The following is a 25,618-nucleotide window of genomic DNA, read 5'->3' as shown; positions in this document are numbered from 1 at the left end:
GAGCACTTGTTGGCTGCTTTTCCTTCACTCTGCCGTCCAACTCATCCCAAATCTTCTTAATTGGGTTGAGGTCGGGGGATTGTGGAGGCCAGGTCATCTGATGCAGCACTTCATCACTCTCCTTCTTGGTAAAATAGCCCTTACACAGCCTGGAAGTGTGTTGGGTCATTGTCCTGTTAAAAAACAAATGATAGTCCAACTAAGCCCAAACCAGATGGGATGGCGTATCGCTGCAGAATGCTGTGGGAGCCATGCTGGTTAAGTGTGCCTTGAATTCTAAATAAATCACAGACAGTGTCACCAGCAAAGCATCCCCACACCATAACACTTCCTCCTCCATGCTTTACGGTGGGAACTACACATGCAGAGATCATCCATTCACCCATACCGCGTCTCACAAAGACAGGGCGGTTGGACCCAAAAATCTCTTATTTGGACTCCAGACCGAAGGACAAATTTCCACTGGTCTAATGTCCATTGCTCGTGTTTCTTTGCCCAAGCAGGTCTCTTCTTATTATTGGTGTCCTTTAGTAGTGGTTTCTTTGCAGCAATTCGACCATGAAGGCCTGATTCACACAGTCCCCTCTGAACAGTTGATGTTGAGATGTGTCTGTGACTTGACCTCTGTGAAGCATTTACAGTGGCTTGCGAAAGTATTCACCCCCTTTGCATTTTTCCTATTTTGTTGCCTTACAACTTGGAATTAAAATAGATTTTTCGGGGGGGGTTGTATCATTTGATTTACACAACATGCCTACCACTTTGAAGATGCAAAATATTTTTTGTTGTGAAACAAACAAGAAATAAGACAAAAAAGCTGAAAACTTGAGAGTACATAACTATTCACCCCCCCCCCCCCCCAAAGTCAATACTTTGTAGAGCCACCTTTTGCAGCAATTACAGCTGCAAGTCTCTTGGGGTATGTCTCTATAAGCTTGGCACATATAGCCACTACTCCAGCTCCTTCAAGTTGGATGGGTTCTGCTGGTGTACAGCAATCTTTAATTCATACCACATATTTTTTATTGGATTGAGGTCTGGGCTTTGACTAGGCCCTTCCAAGACATTTAAATGTTTCCCCTTAAACCACTTGAGTGTTGCTTTAGCAGTATGCTTAGGGTCATGTAGCTCAGTTGGTAGAGCATGGCGCTTGCAATGCCAGGGTTGTGGGTTCAATTCCCATGGGGGGCCAGTATGAAAACAGGATGCACTCACTAACTGTAAGTCCCTCTGGATAAGAGTGTCTACTAAAATGTAAAATTGTCCTGCTGGAAGGTGAACCTCTGTCCCAGTCTCAAATCTCTGGGAGACTGAAACAGGTTTCCCTCAAGAATTTCCCTGTATTTAGCGCCATCCATCATTCCTTCAATTCTGACCAGTTTCCCAGTCCCTGCCGATGAAAAACATCCCCACAGCATGATGCTGCCACCACCATGCTTCACAGTGGGGATGGTGTTCTCAGGGTGATGAGAGGTGTTGGGTTTGTGCCAGACATAGCATTTTCCTTGATGGCCAAAAAGCTCAATTTTAGTCTCATCTGACCAGAGTACCTTCTTCCATATGTTTGGGGAGTCTCCCACATGCCTTTTCTTATTTTTTCTCCTTGGTCTTCATGGTGCCCCTTGCTTGGTGGTGCTCCTTGCTTAGTGGTGTTGCAGACTCTGGGGCCTTTCAGAACAGGTGTATATATACTGAGATCATGTGACAGATCATGTGACACTTAGATTGCACACAGTTGAACTTTATTTAACTAATTATGTGACTTCTGAAGGTAATTGGTTGCACCAGATCTTATTTAGGGGCTTCATAGCAAAGGGGGTGAATACATATGCACACAGCACTTTTCCGTTATTTATTCTTTAAAATTTTTTGAAAGAAGTTATTTTTTTTATTTCACTCACCAATTTGGACTATTTTGTGTATGTCCATTACATGAAATCTAAATAAAAATCCATTTAAATTACAGGTTGTAATGCAATAAAATAGGAAAAACGCCAAGGGGGATGAATACTTTTGCAAGGCACTGTATCTGGGCTGCAATTCCTGAGGCTGGTTACTCTAATGAACTTACAGTGGGGAAAACAAGTATTTAGTCAGCCGCCAATTGTGCAAGTTCTCCCACTTAAAAAGATGAGAGAGGCCTTTTATTTTCATCATAGGTACACCTCAACTATGTCAGACAAATTGAGAAAAGAAATCCAGAAAATCACATTGTAGGATTTTTAATGAATTTATTTGCAAATTATGGTGGAAAATAAGTATTTGGTCACCTACAAACAAGCAAGATTTCTGGCTCTCACAGACCTGTAACTTCTTCTTTAAGAGGCTCCTCTGTCCTCCACTCGTTACCTGTATTAATGGCACCTGTTTGAACTTGTTATCAGTATAAAAGACACCAGTCCACAACCTCAAACAGTCACACTCCAAACTCCACTATGGCCAAGACCAAAGAGCTGTCAAAGGACACCAGAAACAAAATTGTAGACCTGCATCAGGCTGGGAAGACTGAATCTGCAATAGGTAAGCAGCTTGGTTTGAAGAAATCAACTGTGGGAGCAATTATTAGGAAATGGAAGACATACAAGACCACTGATAATCTCCCTCAATCTGGGGCTCCACGCAAGATCTCACCCCGTGGGGTCAAAATGATCACAAGAACGGTGAGCAAAAATCCCAGAACCACACGGGGGGACCTAGTGAATGACCTGCAGAGAGCTGGGACCAAAGTAACAAAGCCTACCATCAGTAACACACTACGCCGCCAGGGACTCAAATCCTGCAGTGCCAGACGTGTCCCCCTGCTTAAGCCAGTACATGTCCAGGCCCGTCTGAAGTTTGCTAGAGTGCATTTGGATGATCCAGAAGAGGATTGGGAGAATGTCATATGGTCAGATGAAACCAAAATATAACTTTTTGGTAAAAACTCAACTCGACGTGTTTGGAGGACAAATAATGCTGAGTTGCATCCAAAGAACACCATACCTACTGTGAAGCATGGGGGTGGAAACATCATGCTTTGGGGCTGTTTTTCTGCAAAGGGACCAGGACGACTGATCCGTGTAAAGGAAAGAATGAATGGGGCCATGTATCGTGAGATTTTTAGTGAAAACCTCCTTCCATCAGCAAGGGCATTGAAGATGAAACGTGGCTGGGTCTTTCAGCATGCCAATGATCCCAAGCACACTGCCCGGGCAACGAAGGAGTGGCTTCGTAAGAAGCATTTCAAGGTCCTGGAGTGGCCTAGCCAGTCTCCAGATCTCAGCCCCATAGAAAATCTTTGGAGGGAGTTGAAAGTCCGTGTTGCCCAGCGACAGCCCCAAAACATCACTGCTCTAGAGGAGATCTGCATGGAGGAATGGGCCAAAATACCAGCAACAGTGTGTGAAAACCTTGTGAAGACTTACAGAAACGTTTGACCTGTGTCATTGCCAACAAAGGGTATATAACAAAGTATTGAGAAACTTTTGTTATTGACCAAATACTTATTTTCCACCATAATTAGCAAATAAATTCATAAAAAATCCTACAATGTGATTTTCTGGAATTTTTTTCCTCATTTTGACTGTCATAGTTGACGTGTACCTATGATGACAATTACAGGCCTCTCTCATCTTTTTAAGTGGGAGAACCTGCACAATTGGTGGCTGACTAAATACTTTTTCCCCCCACTGTATGTTCTGCAGCAGAGGTAACTCTGGGTCTTCCATTCCTGTGGCGGTCCTCATGAGAGCCAGTTTCATCATAGCACTTGATGGTTTTTGCGACTGCACTTGAAGAAACTTTCAAAGTTCTTGAAATGTTCCGTATTGAAATAATGATGGATTGTCATTTCACTTTGCTTATTTGAGCTGTTCTTGCCATAATATGGACTTGGTCTTTAACCAAATAGGGCTATCTTCTGTATACCCCCCATGCCTTGTCACAACACAACTGATTGGCTCAAACGCATTAAGACGGAAAGAAATTCCACATATTAACTTTTAAGAAGGCACACCTGTTAATTGAAATGCATTCCAGGTGACTACCTCATGAAGCTGGTTGAGAGAATGCCAAGAGTGTGTAAAGCTGTCATCAAGGCAAAGGGTGGCTATTTGAAGAATCTCAAATATAAAATATATTTTGATTTGTTTAACACTTTTTTGGTCACTACATGATTCAATATGTGTTATTTCATAGTTTTGATGTCTTCACTATTATTCTACAATGTAAAAAATAGTAAAAATAAAGAAAAACTCTTGAATGAGTAGGTTTGTCCAAACCTTGACTGGTAGTGTATGTATATATATATATAGTGTCAATTTGCCACAGTGCCATGGTGTGTACTGTACTGAGACATTAGCAAACAGTGCTCCAAATACATCACACACAACAGTTATCTTTTGGTCCATGCAAAAGTGTGGTATAGCTCCATGTTCTGACACTTTTTTAATTCAAGAATATTAAAAGACTGTTAGAGACATTTAAACTGGATGGTTTCAAGTATTCTCAGACTTGTCTTGTAAAAATTGGTTCATGATTGTTATCTGAGTATGTCATTCTTAAAATGTCAGGGAAGACTTTAGAGCAGTGTGATTCATAAGTATCATTAAATGTTCTCATACTTAAAAAAAATAAACATCATTAATGTCACCAAGCCCAATAGAGGATTGTTGGACAGAATCCTGTCACGTTTTCACCTTGCATTTGGTTTAGGAGATCACTAGTTATTGCCAAACGCACTAAAATAATATCCATTCAAAGTACAGTTGTTGGCTCAAGAGGTAATTCGTAGGGAGTTTTGAGAAAAGTGTGGTGGTTCACCAACATTTGAGAACAGCTTGGTCTTGTCTAATGTTCTTTTATTACAGAAAAAAAATTCATATTATCCAAGGACCATCTTTTCTCACTGACCTTCTGTGGACTGTTTTTTCCATCATTCATTTAGCAGCAGAGCTAGCTAGCAACCTCTTCACCCTTAGGGTTTCTCTTGGTTTCTCTTTCCGCCTAAGTCAGGTCATCCCTTTATTTCAACGCTGGGCCTGCCCCTGTAATACAATGTAATGTGTGACTCTCTCTCCCTGTTTGTCCATGTAATGTCATGTAATGTTCAGTAATGTAATCTAACGCCATGTAACCTCCTCTATCCCTATGTGTCCATGCAGGTCCTGGAGGAGCGGATGAAGTTGGAGTGTAAGTGTCATGGCGTGTCAGGCTCATGCACCACCAAAACCTGCTGGACGACCCTGCCCAAGTTCCGAGAGATCGGCTACGTCCTGAAGGACAAGTACAACCAGGCGGTCCACGTGGAGGTGGTCCGGGCCAGCCGACTACGCCAGCCCACCTTCCTCAAGGTGAAGAAGACCCAGGGCTACCGCAAGCCCATGGAGACCGACCTCGTCTACATCGAGAGGTCGCCCAACTACTGCGAGGAGGACGCGGCCACGGGGAGCGTGGGCACCCAGGGGAGGCTGTGTAACCGCACCTCGCCCCACACGGACGGCTGCGACCTCATGTGCTGTGGCCGGGGCTACAACACGCACCAGTACACCAAAGTGTGGCAGTGCAACTGTAAGTTCCAGTGGTGCTGCTTCGTCAAGTGCAACACGTGCAGCGAGAGGACGGAGGTGTTTACCTGCAAATAAAGGGGCGTGGCATAACGGACCTACGGTACTGTACGATGATTGGGAGGGGCGTGGCAGGACTCTCTGGATGACAAGGAAGGCCCCCAGAGGAAAGATAAAAGGACATGTCTTGGAACAGGAATAGTGAGAGATTTTAAAATAAAAAGGAATGGAATTTTCAATATCAGCTCTTCATGGCATCGTTTTGCACAGCAGAATCTATATGAGCTTTTTAAGAAAGTAAAGGCTAAATATCAATAGGTAATAATACTAAAATCTTTGACTGACTGAGACAGAATAATGTGTGATCATGTACTGATGTAAAGGTTAGGACTACAGGAAACAAATGGTGCCTGGATGGGAACTGTGCATTGCACTCTGGGATTTGTAGTTCTTTTTTTCACGGAATGGCTTCTACATGGAACAGAAAGACAGACTCTGGAGATGTGGTAGAAAATGACAGTAACTGTTGAGGGATGAGACTGGCATGAGACTCTAAAAGTCCTAGTGAGAACTTTTTAGTTTTCTTTTCTTTTTCTACAGAGGGAGAGAGCAGAGGTGAATATTTGAGCCCCCAAACTGGAGGTGTTTTCTTTTTGGAGCTGTGTAGACATGAAGAACGCTGTGTAAGTGTGGTGCCTAGGGGCGACCGGAAAGCTGAGTGGAGAAGTCTCTATAGTAAGCCCTCTGCTGCCAACTGGAATACGGTGGAGTATGTTAGTTTTCCAGTCACACTGGAACTGTCTGTTTGAACACTGAAAATAAATTGTTTATTTATGTTATAGTATCTTAAAACAAAGCACTAACGGGTAGAAATGTCTTTTTTTGTACTAAGTGTAAAAAATACTTTTTAGATAATGCATGTCTTTTAGAAAATGGCCCCCATCCCACTATCAATCCCCCTTTTTCTAAAATGGTTTCATTGCTACTGGTGTGTTGACTACAAAAAAAATCTACAATACAGGGTATTTCACATCACAATCAATCACATTGGTTCTATGTTGCTGTAGCATAGCTTTTGTTTGCAGTCATTTATGCAGCAGACGTTAGGCCTACGTCCTGTCTGGGTTATTTAGCATAGACAGTAGCAAGATAACTCATTTCTTAACGCAAAGATCCTTCCTCAATTATTTAAACATGATATTGCTGGATGCATTGTAGAGTGGTGCACTGATATTATTTTCTATTCACAAACGACTCAAATTAAAATGAAATAATCTCCCATTTGACTGCTTTTTGAAATGTATTGCAAAGACAAACAAGACTAAGAATTAGTGAGTGAAGTCTGCTGGTATCGAGAGGAAATGTTAGGTTTTAGCCAACAGCTTCATTAATTCACTGCATCCAAAGCTGTGTTCGCATTCTCATCTGTATTCATTGGTTGTGGTTATACTATACCAAGTGTCAGGCTATGTAGAGCTTCAGTGACGTAAAGCATCACTATACATCATTTGGCACACTAATGGCTGATCATAATCAGTCATTATTTTCAGCATCTTTTCGTCATGCTTAAAGCTAGAATACTTAGTTGCAACATCCATTTTTGGACTTATAAATTAATGATATATACCCATTGATTCTTGAAGAATATAACTTATAAATGCCTCATGAGCTTAGTTCAACTGTCGTATCCCATCAGAACCCCAAATACAAGCCTGTTTTACTCCAATGTTTGTAAACAACGTAAACAAACACTGTATAGCCTTAAAACATGGTTGAAACTATCATGTTGGTATCGTGGATGGTCAGGCATTGCATCCATAGCTCTGTCTATGCATTTGAGAGTGGTTACATTTATCCAGCCCCATCCCTCAACTTTTTCCCAAAACAGAGGCGGGTGACCGCTTTGGTATAGTTTCAACAGTGGATTCTAGCTTTAAGCTTCAAATGTTGATAAGAGAAGATTTGCTTTCTGCTGATTTGAGATTATGATGACCCAAGGTTTACCTATCAGATAGGCCAGTTTCTTTCTTGGCTCATTTTCTTGGTTTTCATAAGATAGACAGATCTGTGCACATTGAATAATAACCACTCAATTTAGGTGAAGGTGCTGTTTTATTGTGGTAATGATGTAAATCTAGTCCTTTAATCGTTTTTAATCATGCTATCAATGTAAGTGCTACTCCAATGCAATACTAGTGTAATTAACTGGATAGTCTGCTGACTAAAGCTAACTATTTAACGTAATCTAGAGCTGGAGCTGAGGAACGCTCAACTCCGTTCTCTTATCCGCTTATATCCGTCTTGATATAAGAGAACGGAGTTGAGCGTTCCTCAGCTATTAGGGTGCAGGTGTATCAAATGAATATGCGTTCTTATTTTAATTAAAATCACCGCAGCCTGTTGCTATTTCTAGATACAGTATAAACTCAGCAACAAGTGGATAAAAGTGTGAAAATGATCCAAATGATCTCTCAGATAGTTTCTCATAATATCTACTAATACACATTTAGCGACACCAAAACAAACAATCTGAAAAACTCATCCTGAATCAGTTGTTCTTTTCAAACCTGTTTGGCAGAAGACCAGATATTGTTTGGGCCCAGTGCATGTTGATTCACATAATGTTGTATGTCGGTGCTCATCTCAGTTGCCGATGTCAACTGTTCCATCAAATACCCAAAGCCCTTATTTGGGCTCTGACTCCCTGTAATGGAACACATTCTTTATATGTCTGGCCATTGTATGTAGAGGTTTTGAGCTGCCAACGTTTATATATAAAATATCCCTTATTCAGAACATCCAACCACCCTTAATATGGCTATTGGGGTTGCAAAGGAAGTGTAAATCATTAAATATCATAAATACATTATTTTGTACACAGCACATTCATAGTAATCTGTGCTTCGTTTGTCTTGATTGTGGCACGCACGGAACAAAAGTTAATTATTTCTCGAAGCCCATCTCTGAGTCAGTCAGTCACATGCAGGCAGCGAGTGGGAGAGAGAGAGTCTTGGGCACAGGAGGCTGGTGAGGGGAGGATAGCAATAATAATAATAATGTCTGGAATGTGAATGGAATGGTATATTTTTTTGATAGCAGCCATTACAATGAGCCCGTCCTCCTCAATTAAGCTTCCACCAGCCACCTGTGGTATTGGGGTTTTGTGAAGCTTCATTGGGAGTTCTTATGTTGGGTAATTGGAGTTGTCTGGCTTGGATTGTCAGAGCTGCCTGTGAAGATAAACCTTCTCACTCTATCATCTGATTAATTGGTCTAACTCAGTCACCATTCATTGCCCAGGTTCCTGACCGTATGTCAATATATCACCATTTGATATAAGATACTATTATTGACGTCAATAAGTTATCTCTCAAGTGTTACGAACGCCTTTATATGTTGATAGAGTACTAGTACAGTGATTATCTTAACTCTCTGAACCCTCTCCATACTCTCTGTGTTGGCAACATTGGCGTCCAGTGTCACTGGGGAAGTGGAGCTCCATGCAAATGACATGTGCTGAATAGGCAATGCCTCAGTCTGCCTCTTGCTTCTGGACACAAACGAGAGTGTCGTTCTTTTGAGTGTGTTTCCTAGATGGATGGGATGGCTGGATGGAACAAGGATGTGCATGTGCAGCCGGAAACAGCAAGTGAAAAGACTGGTTACTTAGGAGAGAGAGGTTGGTGAAAATGGGTTGGGAGAGGGAGAGAACATGTGTGGATACTGTTAAGGAGCTACAACCGTAGGATCAACCTATCAGTTTTGTGTGGCGGAGAGAAAATGGTGTGAATCACAAATGTTTGATTTGTGTTGCTGTCTTTTCCTCAGTCAATATTCAAATCTAATTAAGATCAGATCAAAAAGTAAGAAGAAACCCATAGCCTACTCATCTTTGAACCAATTCATTTGTTGGTTAGTTCCCTTGTTTGTTGTTGATGGTTAAATCAACTTTTCTATGGATTCTAATATGGACTCTGAAAGTCAGTGAGCAAGACTTGGGTTTGTTTACGTAGCCACAGCTTCAAATGAATATTGTAGGAGCTAACAAGGTCATGTCATTTCCTAGCTGGGTTTCTCAACTCAGTCGAGGGAACAGTCAGTGGTTGTATTTGATTAACTTTTTATCAAAAAGTATTGGATTCCAGCAAACAAAGAAAGGCACGTAGCTACAGAGGACAAACACGGTAAGGGTTTAAGAATGTACATTTTTACAAGTATCGATTGACAGAGACTCGATGTAGTTGGAGGAAAACACTCCGCCCACAGTCATCTCCGCTCAACTCCATTGATGTGATGTACACTACCTACTCATTCAAGGTTTTTTCTTAATTTTTACTATTTTCTACATTGTAGAATAATAATGAAGACATCAAAACTATGAAAAAACACATATGGAATGATGTAGTAACCAAAAAGTGTTAAACAAATCAAAATATATGTTAAATTTGAGATTCTTCAAATAGCCACCCTTTGCCTTGATGACAGCTTTGCACACTCTTGGCATTTTCTCAACCAGCTTCATGAGGTAGTCACCTGGAATGCATTTCAATTAACAGGTGTGCCTTCTTAAAAGTTAATTTGTGGAATATCTTTCCTTCTTAATGCGTTTGAGCCAATCAGTTGTGTTGTGACAAGGTATGGGGGGTATACAGAAGATAGCCCTATTTGGTTAAAGACCAAGTCCATATTATGGCAAGAACAGCTCAAATAAGCAAAGTGAAACGACAATCCATCATTATTTAAATACGGAACATTTCAAGAACTTTGAAAGTTTCTTCAAGTGCAGTCGCAAAAACCATCAATCGCTATGATGAAACTGGCTCTCATGAGGACCGCTACAGGAATGGAAGACCCAGAGTTACCTCTGCTGCAGAGGATAAGTTCATTAGAGTAACCAGCCTCAGAAATTGCAGCCCAAATAAATGCTTCACAGAGTCCAAGATGAGGCGATTTTGATGGAGTCAGGCGCAGGAGGGTAAATCACAGAATAACAGGATTTATTCTTAACCACAGAGTTATGCAGTAATGTGTAAAAACACTCCAGTGGGCAAAACAGGCGCACTGGAAAATACAAGGCACACAGGGAATATTCCCGGCGATACAAAATACACGGAGCTCCACCGAGCTTCTCTCTCCTCCACAAAAAGCAATCACACACAAAGACAAGGGGGCAGAGGGAACACTTATATTTTAGATCCTCTGGGACGACCAAGAGGATGCGGAGCAGGGCGAGCCGGATGGCGACGGTGGAAATCCCGCAACAGGGAGGGATCGAGGATATCCCTCACCGGGACGCAGCACTGCTCCTCCGGACCGTACCTCTCACACTCCATGAGGTACTGAAGGACCAACCACCACCGGCCTGAGGAGAAACACATGGAACGAGGGGTTAATGCGGTAATCTGGAGGGAGTAGTAACCTATAAGTAACCTCGTTTATTCTCCTCAGGACTGCAGGCTCAGCTTCTGGCAGGGCAGGTGGAGGGGCAGATTCCGGGTCGAGAGCCAGACCCGATCACTCGGTACTGGGGCCTCATTGCGGTGGCGGTTGGCCTTCTGGCGTTAGGTTAGTGGAGGAGTGGCGGAGAGAGGTCTGAGCATATTCGGCCTATGGCAAGAACACCGACCACTCCCCCGGCTGATCCTGGCAGTAGGACCGCAGGAACCTACCCACATCCTGATTCACCCGTTCCACCTGCCCATTAGACTCAGGGTGAAAACCATGAATGCCTTCCAGACCCTGGATGTGAACTGGGGAACCCCGGTCAGACACTATGTCCTCTGGCACCCCGTAGTGCCAGAAGAAGTGTGTAAACAGGGCCTCCGCAGTCTGCAGGGCCGTGGGGAGACCGGGCAGAGGAAGGAGGCGGCAGGCTTTGGAAAAGCGGTCCACAGCAACCAGGATGGTGGTTTTACCTTGAAAGACGGGAAGATCAGTAAGGAAGTCAATACACAGGTGGAACCATGGCCGTTGTGGAACTGGTAAGGGTTGTAACTTACTCGCTGGGAGGTGCCTAGGTGCCTTACTCTGGGCGCACACCGAGCAGGAGGAGACATACACCCTCAAGTCCTTAGACAAGGTAGGCCACCAGTACTTTCCGGTCAGGCAGCGCACTGTACGACCAATACCTGGGTGACCAGAGGAGGGGGACGTTTGTGCCCAATAGATCAGACGGTCACGGACAAGAGAAGGCACGTACTGCAGCCCAGCTGGACACTGAGGTGGAGATGGCTCTGTGCGTAAAGCCCGCTCTGTGTCCGCGTCCATCGCCCATACTACCGGCACCACAATGCAGGAGGCCGGGAGTATAGGGGTGTTGTCTATGGGCCTCTCCTCTGTGTTGTACAGCCGTGACAGTGCATCTGCCTTCACATTCTTCATACCCGGGATGTAAGATAGAGTAAAATCAAACCGGGTGAAGAATAGGGCCCACCTGGCCTGGCGAGGGTTCATCCTCCTCGCTGCCCGGATGTACTTCAGGTTACGGTGGTCCGTCCAGACGAGGAAAGGATGTTTCGCCCCCTCGAGCCAGTGCCTCCACATGGTCAGGGCTCGGACAACAGCTAACAGCTCCCGATCACCAACGTCGTAGTTCTGCTCCACTGGGCTGAGATTCTTGGAGAAGAAGGCACAGGGGTGGAGCTTGGGTGGCTTGTCCGAGCGTTGAGATAGGACAGCCACTACGATCGGTAGTGATGAATCGTGAAGGGCCAGTACCGGGACTGAGGTGAACAGAACCCTCAGGTTACTGAAGGCCCTGTCAGCCTCAGCAGACCAGAGGAGCCGGGACGGCCCACCCTTCAAGAGGGATGTGATGGGAGCTGCGACCTTGCCAAAGCCCCAGATAAACCTCCGATAGTAGTTGGCAAAGCCAAGAAAGCGCTGCAGCTCCTTGACCGTGGCCGGAGTCAGGCAATTACGCACGGCTGAAATGCGATCTCCCTCCATCTCCACACCTGAGGTGCTAATGCGGTATCCGAGGAAAGAGACAGACTGTTGGAAAAACAGACACTTTTCTTCCTTGGCATAAAGGTCATGTTCCAACAGTCGGGCCAGCACTTTGCGAACCAGGGACACATGCTCAGCGCTCGTAGCGGAATACACCAGAATGTCATCGATGTAGACCACTACACTGCGACCAAGCATGTCCCGAAACACCTTGTTCACAAAGGACTGGAAGACGGATGGAGCATTCATCAAACCGTAAGGCATCACCAGGTATTCGTAATGCCCCGTGGTTGTGCTGAATGCTGTCTTCCACTCGTCACCCTCTCAGACACGCACCAGGTTGTACGCACTCCGGAGATCTAATTTTGTGAAGAAGCATGCCCCATGCATTGACTCGATCACAGATGGAATGAGGGGTAGAGGATAGCTATAACGTATTGTCCCCTTGTTCAGTGCTTGGTAATCAATGCAAGGGCGCAGACCTCCGTCTTTCTTTTTCACAAAAAAAGAAACTTGAGGAGGCGGGCGAAGTGGAGGGACATATGAACCCCTGGCGCAAGGACTCAGAGACGTATGTCTCCATAGCTTCAATTTCAGCCTGCGACAGGGGATACACATGACTCCTGGGAGGCACAGCGTCTACCCAGAGGTTTATCGCGCAATCCCCCGCCTGCGTTTTGGAAAACGTGTGCGCCAAATCGAGGTATTCGGGGGGAATGTGCACGATGGAGGTAGTGTCTGGACTTTCCACAATGGTTGCACCAATGGAAACACCTAGACACCTACCATGACACTCTCGCGACCACCCCGTGAGAACCCTCTGCGGCCATGAAAAGGTGGGGTTGTGTAGGGATAACCAGGGAAGACCTAACACTACAGAGAAATAAGGAGACTCAATAATAAAAAAAGTGACTTGCTCTCGATGAGTCTCATGCGTAACCATAGTGACTAGTGCCCTAACGAACCCGGACCCTAACGGTCGACTGTCAAGTGCTCTAATGGGGAGTGGAATGGATAGGGGAACCAATGTAACGCCTAGACGATGTGCAAATGACCCGTCCATGAAGTTCCCAGCTGCGCCTGAATCGACCAACGCCTTACACTGTGGAACTACTGTGTAATCAGGAAAGTGGATGTTTAGGGTACGGTGCACAGCAGAGGGCTCTGAACGAGTGTGGGTGTCCTCCCGTGCCACAAGAGTGACACTGGCCCTGTTGTCCTCCACTCTCCCAGATCGCCGCTCCACCCAGCTCCATCCTCTCATGATCCGGGTTGGGGGGGGGGGTAGAATGGGCAGGCCCCTTCCAGGATGTCCTCTAGAAGCCAGCAGGTTGTCCAACCGGATGGCCATGTCCACCAGTTGATCGAAAGACAACGTGGTGTCCCGGCAGGATAGCTCCCTTCGGACATCCTCTCGTAGATGGCACCGGAAGTGGTCGATGAAGTCCCGCTAGAGTACGAAACTCCAGGGCGAAGTCCTGCGCGGTCCTCGTCCCCTGCCTCAGGTGGACCAGCCGCTCGCCCGTGATCGAAGACAGCCCGAAAGAGGCGAGCGAACTCCCCGTAGTTGTCCAACGCGGCTCCTCCTTCCCTCCACACCGCGTTGGCCCACTCCAGGGATTTCCCTGAGAGGCAGGAGACGAGGGCAGACACCTTATCCTGCTCCGATGGAGCCGGCCTGATGGTCGAGAAGTATAAATTCATTTGTAGGAGGAATCCCTGGCAGAGGGCAGCTGTCCCGTCAAAATCCTGTGGTCGAGATATATGAATCCCTCTGGGTGCTTGGGTGTGGGTGGCTGGATCTGGTCGCTCAGCTGGTCCCGAAAGATCGGGTCCTCACCTCTCCAGGCGTTGGATGACCTGGAGAACCCGATCCATCGCTTCTCCCAAGCTGGTTAGCATAGTCGAATGCTCCCGGACCCATGCCATGACTCCAGGCAGGTGCTCCTCTCCTGCTGACTCCATGTTCAGGTGTGTGATTCTGTGATGAGGTGATTTTGATGGAGTCAGGTGCAGGAGGGTAAATCACAGAATAACAGGATTTATTCTGAACCACAGAGTTACGCAGTAATGCGTAAAAACACTCCAGTGCGCAAAACAGGCACACTGGAAAATACAAGGCACACAGGGAATATTCCCGGCGATACAAAATACACTGAGCTCCACCGAGCTTCTCTCTCCTCCACAATAAACAATCACACACAAAGACAAGGGGGCAGAGGGAACACTTATACAGGTACTGATGAGGGAATATGAACCAGGTGTGTGTAATAAACAAGACAAAACAAATGGAATGATGAGATGAGGAGCGGCAGTGGCTAGAAGGCCGGTGACGACTAACGCCGAAGCCTGCCCAAACAAGGAGAGGAAGCAGCCTCGGAGGAAGTCGTGACAAACAGACACATCTCAACATCAACTGTTCAGAGGAGACTGTGTGAATCAGGCCTTCATGGTCGAATTGCTGCAAAGAAACCATTACTAAAGGACAACAATAATAAGAAGAGACTTGCTTGGGCCAAGAAACACGAGCAATGGACATTAGACCGGTGGAAATGTGTCCTTTGGTCTGGAGTCCAAATTGGAGATTTTTGGTTCCAACCGCAGTGTCTTTGTGAGACGCGGTGTGGGTGAACTTATGATCTCTGCATGTGTATTTCCCACCGTAAAGCATGGAGGAGGAGGTGTTATAGTGTGGGGGTGCTTTGCTGGTGACACTGTCTGTGATTTATTTAGAATTTAAGGCACACTTAACCAGCATGGCTACCACAGCATTTTGCAGCGATACGCCATCCCATCTGGTTTGGGCTTAGTGGGACACTCATTTGTTTTTTAACAGGACAATGACCCATCACACTTCCAGGCTTTGTAAGGGCTATTTTACCAAGAAGGATAGTGATTGAGTGCTTCATCAAATGACCTGGCCTCCACAGTCCCCCGACCTCAACCAAATTGAGATGGTTTGGGATGAGTCGGACCGCAGAGTGAAGGAAAAGCAGCCAACAAGTGCTCAGCATATGTGGGAACTCCTTCAAGACTGTTGGAAAAGCATTCCAGGTGAAGCTGGTTGAGAGAAATCCAAGAGTGTGCAAAGCTGTCATCAAGGCAAAGGGTGGCTATTTGAAGAATCTCAAATATAAAATATATTTTGGTTTGTTTAACACTTATTTGGTTACTACATGTGTTATTTCATACTTTTGATGTCTTCACTATTATTCTACAATGTAGGAAATAGTAAAAATAAAGAAAAACCCTTGAATGAGTAGGTGTTCTAAAACTTTTGACCGGTAGTGTACATCGTGGAGTTGAGAAAAACCTGGCTAGTCATTTCCCAGTGAAGGAGTCATTTGGGTGAATGTTGCCTTTAAAATTGAAAACTTGGTATTTTGGCATTGCTATAACTGATTAGTTATCCCTGAAAAATAAACAAAAGCTAATAAATACAATTCTGATACGAAGATATTACCAGATAATTTAGACAACAAAATATTATTGTTTCATTTCTATTTAAATCCATATATTTTTTTTGTATCAATGGTTTCAACATTGCTATTTTTATACATGACTATGAGTCAAAATCATTATTTTCATGGGTATTGTTGTTGAGTTTTATGGTATATTTGACATGTGATATATTTATATCTACAGCTTTGAAACAGACATGTGTCCATCCTAATTTGTAAAGATTGGAATAAAAACATAAACAATATTAATGCATAAGTAGAAGGTCTGATTGTCGGGAGAGGTCGTGTTTTTCTCTAGCTGGAGGTAAGCAGGAGGTAAGCTTCTCATATGGTGTTGAGTAAAGCTTAACCATGTTTTAGATCGTAGGTAGGTAGTTAGCTGTAGTTAGGTATTGTATTTATTATAGGTTAGTATTGTTGTTATTGTAGGTTTCCGTAGGTAATTGTAGGTTAGTATCGAAGCACGAGGCTAGCTAGCTAGCGGGTTGCTACTGGTATCGATTAGCAACGCTGGAGAGCTGTTTCCAAATGTTAATGTAGTCCTAGCCAACGTAGGTAGGTAGTTAGCTGTAGTTAGGTATTGTATTTATTATAGGTTAGTATTGTTGTTATTGTAGGTTTCCGTAGGTAATTGTAGGTTAGTATCAAAGCACGAGGCTAGCTAGCTAGCGGGTAGCTACTGGTATCGATTAGCAACGCTGGAGAGCTGTTTCCAAATGTTAATGTAGTCCTAGCCAACGTTTAATTTTTGCTGCGTTATGCGTTATGAAAGGAACTAGACACGGACTTGAATTATCTGTTTAGTGTGCTAACACACTCTTGGCAGTTTGTCGTAACCAAGTATTGATGCTAAATTGTGTGTTAATGGATGCTAGCTTGCAGGTTAGCTACGGCGTCATAGCTAAGCATCGTGGGTTGTTGTGGGTAGTTACTGTGTCCTGGCAGTGCCGGCTGTAGCACGGAGCGAGCTACCTAGCCGTTTTTTCGAACTGAGTTAGAGTCAACACAATAGCCATTGTGTGCCGGGTGTAGCACGAAGCTAGCCAGCTAGCCGTTCTTCAAACAAAGTCAACACAGTGGCCATTGCTAGCTGGATTAGCTACTACCAGCTTAACTGTACGGTAGTAGCTAAATACAATATACTTGTCCTAGCTAGCCAATGTCTAATCATTGCTGTGTCATGAAAGGAACTTGACACAGACACGAATGATCTGTTTAGTGTGTTATCACACTATTGGTGGTTTGTTGTGACCAAGTGTTGGTGCTATACGGTGTGTTATTGTTATTGGATGCTAGCTTGCTAGTTAGCTATGGTGTCATAGTTGAATAAAGTGGGTTGAGTCTATTCCTTTAAACATTGAACCGCTGTGGTTCACAACAATTCTGATTTCTAAAGGTGGAAGTTGGGAGAGTTTTTGTTCGGATGGTTCAGTGAAACAATTTTAGTTTCTGAGGTAGAAGTTTTGGTGAGGGAGGTCCTGCTCTCTCCGCTCCCAGATGCTCAGCTCATTTCATTCCGATCTCCTCTGCATTTTTGTAGCCATTTGCTACAGCCTGTCAACTATGCCTCTGCCTATCCCTGTTCTCTCCTCTCTGCACAGGCTACACAAACGCACCACACCGCGTGGCTGCTGCCTCTCTAACCTGGTGGTCCCTGCACGCACCACCCACGTGGAGTTCCAGGTCGCAGGCAGCCTCTGGAACTGCCGTTCTGCTGCCAACAAAGCTGACTTCATCCCAGCCTATGCCAACCTCCAGTCCCTCGACTTCCTGGCGCTGACGGAAACATGGATCACCACTGAAAACACTGCTACTCCTACTGCTCTCTCCTCGTCTGACCATGTGTTCTCACATACCCCGAGAGCATCTGGTCAGAGGGGTGGTGGTACAGGAATCCTCATCTCTCCCAAGTGGACATTCTCAATTTTTCCCCTAACCCATCTGTCTATCTCCTCATTTGAATTCCATGCTGTCACAGTCACTAGCCCATTTAAGCTTAATATCCTTGTCATCTATCGCCCTCCAGGTTCCCTTGGAGAGTTCATCAATGAGCTTGACGCCTTGATAAGTTCCTTCCCTGAGGATGGCTCACCCCTCACAGTTTTGGGGGGATTTCAACCTCCCCTATGTCCACATTTGACTCATTTCTCTCTGCCTCCTTCTTTCCACTCCTCTCCTCTTTTGACCTCACCCTCTCACCGTCCCCCCTACTCACAAGGCAGGCAATACGCTTGACCTCATCTTCACTAGATGCTGCTCCTCTACTAATCTCACTGCAACTCCCCTCCAAGTCTCTGACCACTACTTTGTTTCCTTTTCTCTCTCGCTCTCCTCCCACACTACTCACTCTGCCCCTACACAGATGGTAATGCGCCGCCGCAACCTTCGCTCTCTCTCTCCCACTACTCTCTCCTCTTCCATCCTATCATCTCTTCCCTCTGCTCAATCCTTCTCCCTCCAATCTCCTGATTCTGCCTCCTCAACCCTCCTCTCCTCCCTTTCTGCATCCTTTGACTCTCTGTGTACCCTATCCTCCCGGCTCGGCCCTCCCCTCCAGCTCCGTGGCTTGATGACTCATTGCGAGCTCACAGAACAGAGCTCCGGGCAGCGGAGCGGAAATGGAAGAAAACTAAACTCCCTGCCGACCTGGCTTCTTTTCACTCCCTCCTCTCTACATTTTCTTCATCTGTTTCTGCTGCTAAGGCCACCTTCTACCACTCTAAATTCCAAGCATCTGCCTCTAACCCTAGGGAAGCTCTTTGCCACATTTTCCTCCCTCCTGAATCCTCCTCCCCCCCTCCTCTCTCTCTGTGGATGACTTCGTCAACCACTTTGAAAAGAAGGTTGACGACATCCGATCCTCGTTTGTTAAGTCTAATGACACTGTTGGTCCTGCTCACACTGCCCTACCCTATGCTCTGACTTCTTTCTCCCCTCTCTCTCCAGATAAAATCCTGCGACTTGTGACTGCAGGCCGCCCAACAACCTGCCCGCTTGACCCCATCCCCTCCTCTCTTCTCCAGACCATCTCCGGTGACCTTCTCCCCTACCTCACCTCGCTGATCAACTCATCCTTGACCGCTGGTCATGTCCCTTCCGTCTTCAAGAGAGCGAGAGTTGCTCCCCTTCTCAAAAAACCAACACTCGACCCCACTGATGTCAACAACTACAGACCAGTATCCCTTCTTTCTTTTCTTTCCAAAACTATTGAGCGTGCCGTCTTTAGCCAACTCTCTTGCTATCTCTCTCAGAATGACCTTCTTGATCCAAACCAATCAGGTTTCAGGACTGGTCATTCAACTGAGACTGCTCTTCTCTGTGTCACGGAGACTCTCCGCACTGCTAAAGCTAACTCTCTCTCCTCTGCTCTTGTCCTTCTAGACCTGTCTGCTGCCTTTGATACTGTGAACCATCAGATCCTCCTCTCCACCCTCTCCGAGCTGGGCATCTCCGGCGCGGCTCACTCCTGGATTGCGTCCTACCTGACCGGTCGCTCCTACCAAGTGGCGTGGCGAGAAGCTGTCTCCGCACCACGCGCTCTCACCACTGGTGTCCCCCAGGGCTCAGTTCTAGGCCCTCTCCTTTTCTCCCTATACACCAAGTCACTTGGCTCTGTCATATCCTCACATGGCCTTTCATATCATTGCTACGCTGACGATACACAACTAATCTTCTCCTTTCCCCCTTCTGATAACCAGGTGGCGAATCGCATCTCTGCATGTCTGGCAGACATATCAGTATGGATGACGGATCACCACCTCAAGCTGAACCCTGGCAAGACGGAGCTGCTCTTCCTCCCGGGGAAGGACTGCCCGTTCCATGATCTCGCCATCACGGTTGACAACTCCGCTGTGTCCTCCTCCCAGAGTGCGAAGAGCCTAGGCGTGACCCTGGACAACACCCTGTCGTTCTCCGCCAACATCAAGGCGGTGACCCGCTCCTGCAGGTTCATGCTCTACAACATTCGGAGAGTACGACCCTGCCTTACACAAGAAGCGGCACAGGTCCTAATCCAGGCACTTGTCATCTCCCGTCTGGACTACTGCAACTCGCTGTTGGCTGGCCTCCCTGCCTGTGCCATTAAACCCCTACAACTCATCCAGAATGCCGCAGCCCGTCTGGTGTTCAACCTTCCCAAGTTCTCTCACGTCACCCCCTCCTCCGCACACTCCACTGGCTTCCAGTTGAAGCTCGCATCCGCTACAAGACCATGGTGCTTGCCTATGGAGCAGTGAGGGGAACGGCACCTCTGTACCTTCAGGCTCTGATCAGTCCCTACACCCAAAGCGAGGGCATTGCGTTCATCCACCTCTGGCCTGCTGGCTCCCCTTCCTCTGCGGAAGCATAGCTCCCCCCTCAGCCCAGTCAAAACTGTTCGCTGCTCTGGCACCCCAATGGTGGAACAAGCTCCCTCACGACGCCAGGACAGCGGAGTCACTCACCACCTTCCGGAGACATTTGAAACCCCACCTCTTTAAGGAATACCTGGGATAGGATAAAGTAATCCTTCTAACCCCCCAAATTGTAAAGTGGTTATCCCACTGGCTATAGGGTGAACGTACCAATTTGTGAGTCGCTCTGGCTAAGAGCGTCTGCTAAATGACGTTAATGTGCCCTTGAGCAAGGCACTTGACCCTAATTGCTCCTGTAAGTCGCTCTGGTTAAGAGCGTCTGCTAAATGACTAAAATGTAAATGTAAATGTACATTACTGGGTTATATTTTGACCGTTGTACAAGAAGAGCTTTTAAACTTACAGCTATTGAAAACAAATCTCGTAAATTATGTTTTTTTTTAATTATGTGAAATGTGTAAATGGTTGCTGTGTGTTAAACTTGGACAACATTTCGAATCCAGATCTTAATATAAAGTGGCGCTACATAACTGTGAAAAGTGCCATTATACTTTATTAATTTGGTGGGCACTCCCACTCGTTCTCCTGTATGTGAAAAGCATTACAGCCAGGCACCAGAGCAGAAGTAAGATGTGTTTTGTTAGTTGTCTGAAACCCTGGGGACCGGAACCACATAAGCTCCCCATACTATACCCTGGATTGAAAAATATAAATCCATTTGTGTCTGACAAACATTTTGTCATTAAAAAATATGAGATAGAAAAACAGACTTTGCTGTGTGTGTGGCTTCTTGTAAACCAGCTATTGTTTAGGTGTCAGAATCTTTAGTTCATTGGGATATATTCTGCAAGCTAATGCTTCTGGTCTAATTCACACTAGTAGAGAGCGACGTGTCTGCTTTTCCAAATCAGGGCCCGGGATGGGAGAGAGAGGGGGAGGTCTGATCCAATGTACATCACTTTGGCAAGAGAACGAGATTCGTTAACTTAAAGATGACTGAGGGTGCATCCAAAATGGCACCCTATTAGGGCTCTGGTAAAAAGTAGTGCACTATATAGGGAATAGAGTGCCATTTGGGATACAGTCGGAGTCTAAAGAGCATAAGAGAGGCCCAAATGGCTGCCAAGTCTCATTTGAGACCAGTTGGTTGCCCACAGCACAGAGCAAAGAGAGGATGAAGAGAGGACAGGAAGCTGGATGCCCTCCCTCGTGAGATCCTGATCAAAACTAGTGAATGTTTTCTCTCCTTTTTTTCTGGAAGTCTTTGCTGCTCAGACCCATTGAAGTGCCTCCACAGATTGACCATGCAGTGTTGTCCTCCTTCAGCTGACAAACATCCTCATTCACTGATTCTGGAAATCGGGCACCGTTAGTTACCGCCTATGGTCTAATGGGCCTGAGCCAGCCCAGAGGCACAATAACCAACTGTCAGCTTCAAGTGTCAGACCAACTCAGGCCTCAGGGAGGCCCTATGTATAATAGATATGGGGTGGTCACTAAAGAGGTAACAAAGACGTTAGGCGGTCCTGCCTTGCACAGAACTACCGGAAAAACACCAGTGTAGGTGCCAGGGTTTCCTCTGTCTTTTCCCTTAACATTTATGAATTGACAAAAGCATATAGATTACTCCAGCTTGGCTCAGGGGATCTGGCTCCACCTGTTACAGGAGGGGATCGCAGTTCCGGAGAGACCCACTAGGTGTCATCCTCCGACAACCTTAGGCACCTCCTCACTCCGAGTCGGGACTAATCATCATCCTATTGGTGTCACCTGTGTCTATCGGTTCACCTGTGTATTTATGCCCTCACTTCCCTGTGTTTCCTTGCTCAGTTTTCTCTGCTAGTTTCTCATGTCCAGCAGTACTACTCAGTGTCTGATCGGAGATCTATGTACAGGTACTTGAGAAGTGTTCTCCCTGTTTCGTTATTTGTTTCAGTCTTAGGTAGTATTTCGTATTTTGTCTGTCAGACAGTTTTTGGAGACTTATTTGCTCCGCCTTTCTTTTATCTTGATAAGTCCGTTATTTTGTATTTTGGCTTCGGGACCACCAGTAAAGATCCTTGTTTTACCATCTCTGCCTACTGCCTACTGTATATCCTGCACCGCACTTGGGTCACACCTCACCCCAACCCTTACACCACCCAGTCATTTATAACTACAGTGAAACAAACGAGAACCTTAGGATTAGAGGCTAGCCCTCATTCAAGGAGTCAGGAGTCGTTAGAGTTGACGTTTGAGATTATCCAGGGATCAAGAGAGAAGAAAGAAAGGACTGTTGTCTTCCAGACACTGAACATCAATTACAGTGTGCCTGGGAGACACATAGGGAACATATGTAAAAGTCTTCAGAGTGATGCATCATTCTAAACCATTCTACCATGTCTTGTTTTTTGTTGGAGGAACATCCCACTTGGAACACACTGGTTGATCAACATTGTTTCCACGTCATTTCAATGAAATTAAGTTGAACCAAGGTGGAATAGATGTTGAATTGACGTCTGTGCCCAGTGGGATGATGGCTTTGGATGAGCTGATAAGAAAGTCCGGAGGCACTACTGTGCTGCTGAAACCCTCTGTCCTGGTATGGTAGCACTCTGTAACGTGATGTAAGAATTTCTATAGCATACTATGTAATTTGATTGTAATCTTAGGCCTCTATTCAATCTGTATTGCTGAAGCGTTACAGATTGCACATTATATGTTTTAAGGTAATTTCCGATTGAGCCGACATATGCAGCATTTCCTGTGAATGCAGTCTCTGCTAACGCAGGAACAATGTCTTTAAATTTCAACCACGCTGTAACGCCATACGGATTGAATAGGTCGCTTAGTTTGACTTCAGTGTTCCTGTAAGTGAGGTAAATCAGCTGACGTCCAAGGATCTCTATTTGCTCTAAAATGTATTTCAGCTCTAAAATGTATTTCAGATCAAAAATGCATGTTATCCTTTTCTGTAATCTAAGAACAACACACCAAAACTTATGAAGTGTTCTTACAGTAAATGGAATCAATAGAAAATAGGTGCAAATTATTTTTGCCAACTCAACAGGACCTATTCCTCGAGCGCAACAAAGGTTGCAACAATGTACTGTACCCAATTCCAAAATCACCATGGCCTTTCATCTGCTGTTAGGTTAGAATAGTGTTTCTTTAGTTATTTTACATTGTTTTGACTGCTTGTCTTATTGAAAGACCATCATTTTGAGGTTTCGCATCATCTGTTTGATATTAGTGGCAAGGAACACATGGATATTCAAAGGCAGAGGCATGAGTGACATCATACACCGCATAGCGAAGCCGGGATCGTATCGTCAGACCCTAGTCAGAGACTTCTTAAATATATACTGAACAAAAAATATGAACGCTACATGTAAAGTGTTGGTCCCATGTTTCATTAGCTGAAATAAAAGATCTCAGACATTTTCCATACTCACAAAAAGCTTATTTCTCTCAAATGTTGTGCACAAATTTGTTTACATCCCTGTTAGTGAACATTTCTCCTTTGCCAAGATAATACATCCACCTGACAGGTGTGGCATATCAAGAAGCTGATTAAACAGCGTGATCATTACACAGGTGCTCCTTGTGCTGGGGACAATAAAAGGTCACTCTAAAATGTGCAGTTTTGTCACACAACAATAATGCCACAGATGTCTCAAGTTTTGAGGGAACACGCAGTTGGCATGCTGACTGCAGGAATGTCCACCAGAGCTGTTACCAGAGAATTTAATGATAATTTCTCTACCATAAGCTGCCTCCAACATCATTTTAGAGAATTTGGCAGCACGTCCAACCGGCCTCACAACCGCAGACCACGTGGAACCACGTGGACCTCCACATCCGGCTTCTTCACCTGCGGGATCGTCTGAGACCAGCCACCCGGACAGCTGATGAAATTGAGGAGTATTTATTTCTGTAATAAAGCCCTTTTGTGGGGGAAAACTCATTCTGATTGGCTGGGCCAAGCTCCCCAGCGGGTGGGCCTGGGTCCCAAGTGGGTGGGCTTATGCCCTCCCAGGCACACCCATGGCTGCGTCCCTGCCCAGTCATGTGAAATCCATAGATTAGGGCCTAATGAATATATTTTAATTGACTGATTTCCTTATATGAACTGTAACTCAGTAAAATCGTTGAAATTGTTGTATGTTGCATTTATATTTTTGTTCAGTATACCTGACTACCCCACTACCCTGCATCTTACTACATTGTTGTATTGGTGCAGTCTTCATCTATGGGATTCACCTTGGATTCCCCCCTTTAGAATGATTCCAATGACCTGCATTTATTCAACAGTACCAGTTACTATATGTAGTCCTCTAGTTAGAGGCTTGTTCAGGAGGCTATAGCCAAATTTGCATAATTACATTTACGTCATTTAGCAGACGCTCCTATCCAGAGCGACTTACAGTTAGTGAGTGCATACATTCTTTTTTTATTCTATACTGGCCCCCCGTGGTAATCGAACCCACAACCCTGGCGTTGCAAACACCATGCTCTGAGCTACATCCCTCTGATACACAACTGAGCTACATCCCTGCCGGCCATTCCCTCCCCTTCTTTATTTTTACTATTTTCTACATTGTAGAATAATAGTGAAAACATCAAAACCATGAAATAACACTTGTGGAATCATGTAGGAACCCAAAAAGTGTTAAAACAATCTAAATATATTTTATATATGAGATTCTTCAAATAGCCACCCTTTGCCTTGATGACAGCTTTGCACACTCTTGGCATTCTCTCAACCAGCTTCATGAGGTAGTCCCCTGGAATGCATTTATTTCCTTCTTAATGCATTTGTGCCAATCAGTTATGTTGTGTCAAGGTAGTGGGGGTATACAGAAGATAGCCCTATTTGGTAAAATACCAAGTCCATGTGAATCAGACCTTCATGGTTGAATTGCTGCATAGAAACCACTACTAAAGGACACCAATAAAAAGAAGAGACTTGCTTGGGTTAAGAAACACAAGCAGTGGACATTAGACCGGTGGAAATGTGTCCTTTGGTCTGGAGTCCAAAGGACACATGTGTCTTTGTGAGAAGCGGTGTGGGTGAATGGATGATCTCCGCATGTGTATTTCCCACCGTAAAGCATGGAGGAGGAGGTGTTATGGTGTGGTGGTGCTTTGCAGGTGAGACTGTCTGTGATTTATTTAGAATTCAAGGCACACTTAACCAGCATGGCTACAACAGCATTCTGCAGCGATACGCCATCCCATCTGGTTTGGGCTTAGTGGGACTATCATTTGTTTTTCAACAGGACAATGACCCAACACACTTCCAGTCTGTGTAAGGGCTATTTTACAAAAAAGG

At 45.2% G+C, this 25,618-nt stretch overlaps 1 protein-coding gene across 2 annotated transcripts in view; it reads left to right on the top strand.

The window, feature by feature from the left end:
- LOC121540600 (protein Wnt-7b) overlaps nucleotides 1–6,809 on the top strand; it is a 55,852-nt gene extending 49,043 nt beyond the window's left edge. For both annotated transcript variants that reach the window (XM_041849604.1, XM_041849603.1), the window contains exon 4: nucleotides 5,142–6,809. In XM_041849604.1, coding sequence (XP_041705538.1) covers nucleotides 5,142–5,621 — 480 coding nt within the window. In that variant the 3' untranslated portion in view covers nucleotides 5,622–6,809. The remainder of the gene's footprint in view (nucleotides 1–5,141) is intronic.
- Nucleotides 6,810–25,618: the final 18,809 nt, after the last annotated feature.

The sequence above is a fragment of the Coregonus clupeaformis genome, chromosome 26 (genome assembly GCF_020615455.1).
Source record: "Coregonus clupeaformis isolate EN_2021a chromosome 26, ASM2061545v1, whole genome shotgun sequence".
Taxonomy (NCBI): domain Eukaryota; kingdom Metazoa; phylum Chordata; class Actinopteri; order Salmoniformes; family Salmonidae; genus Coregonus; species Coregonus clupeaformis.
This window is presented reverse-complemented; position numbering and strand designations above follow the sequence as displayed.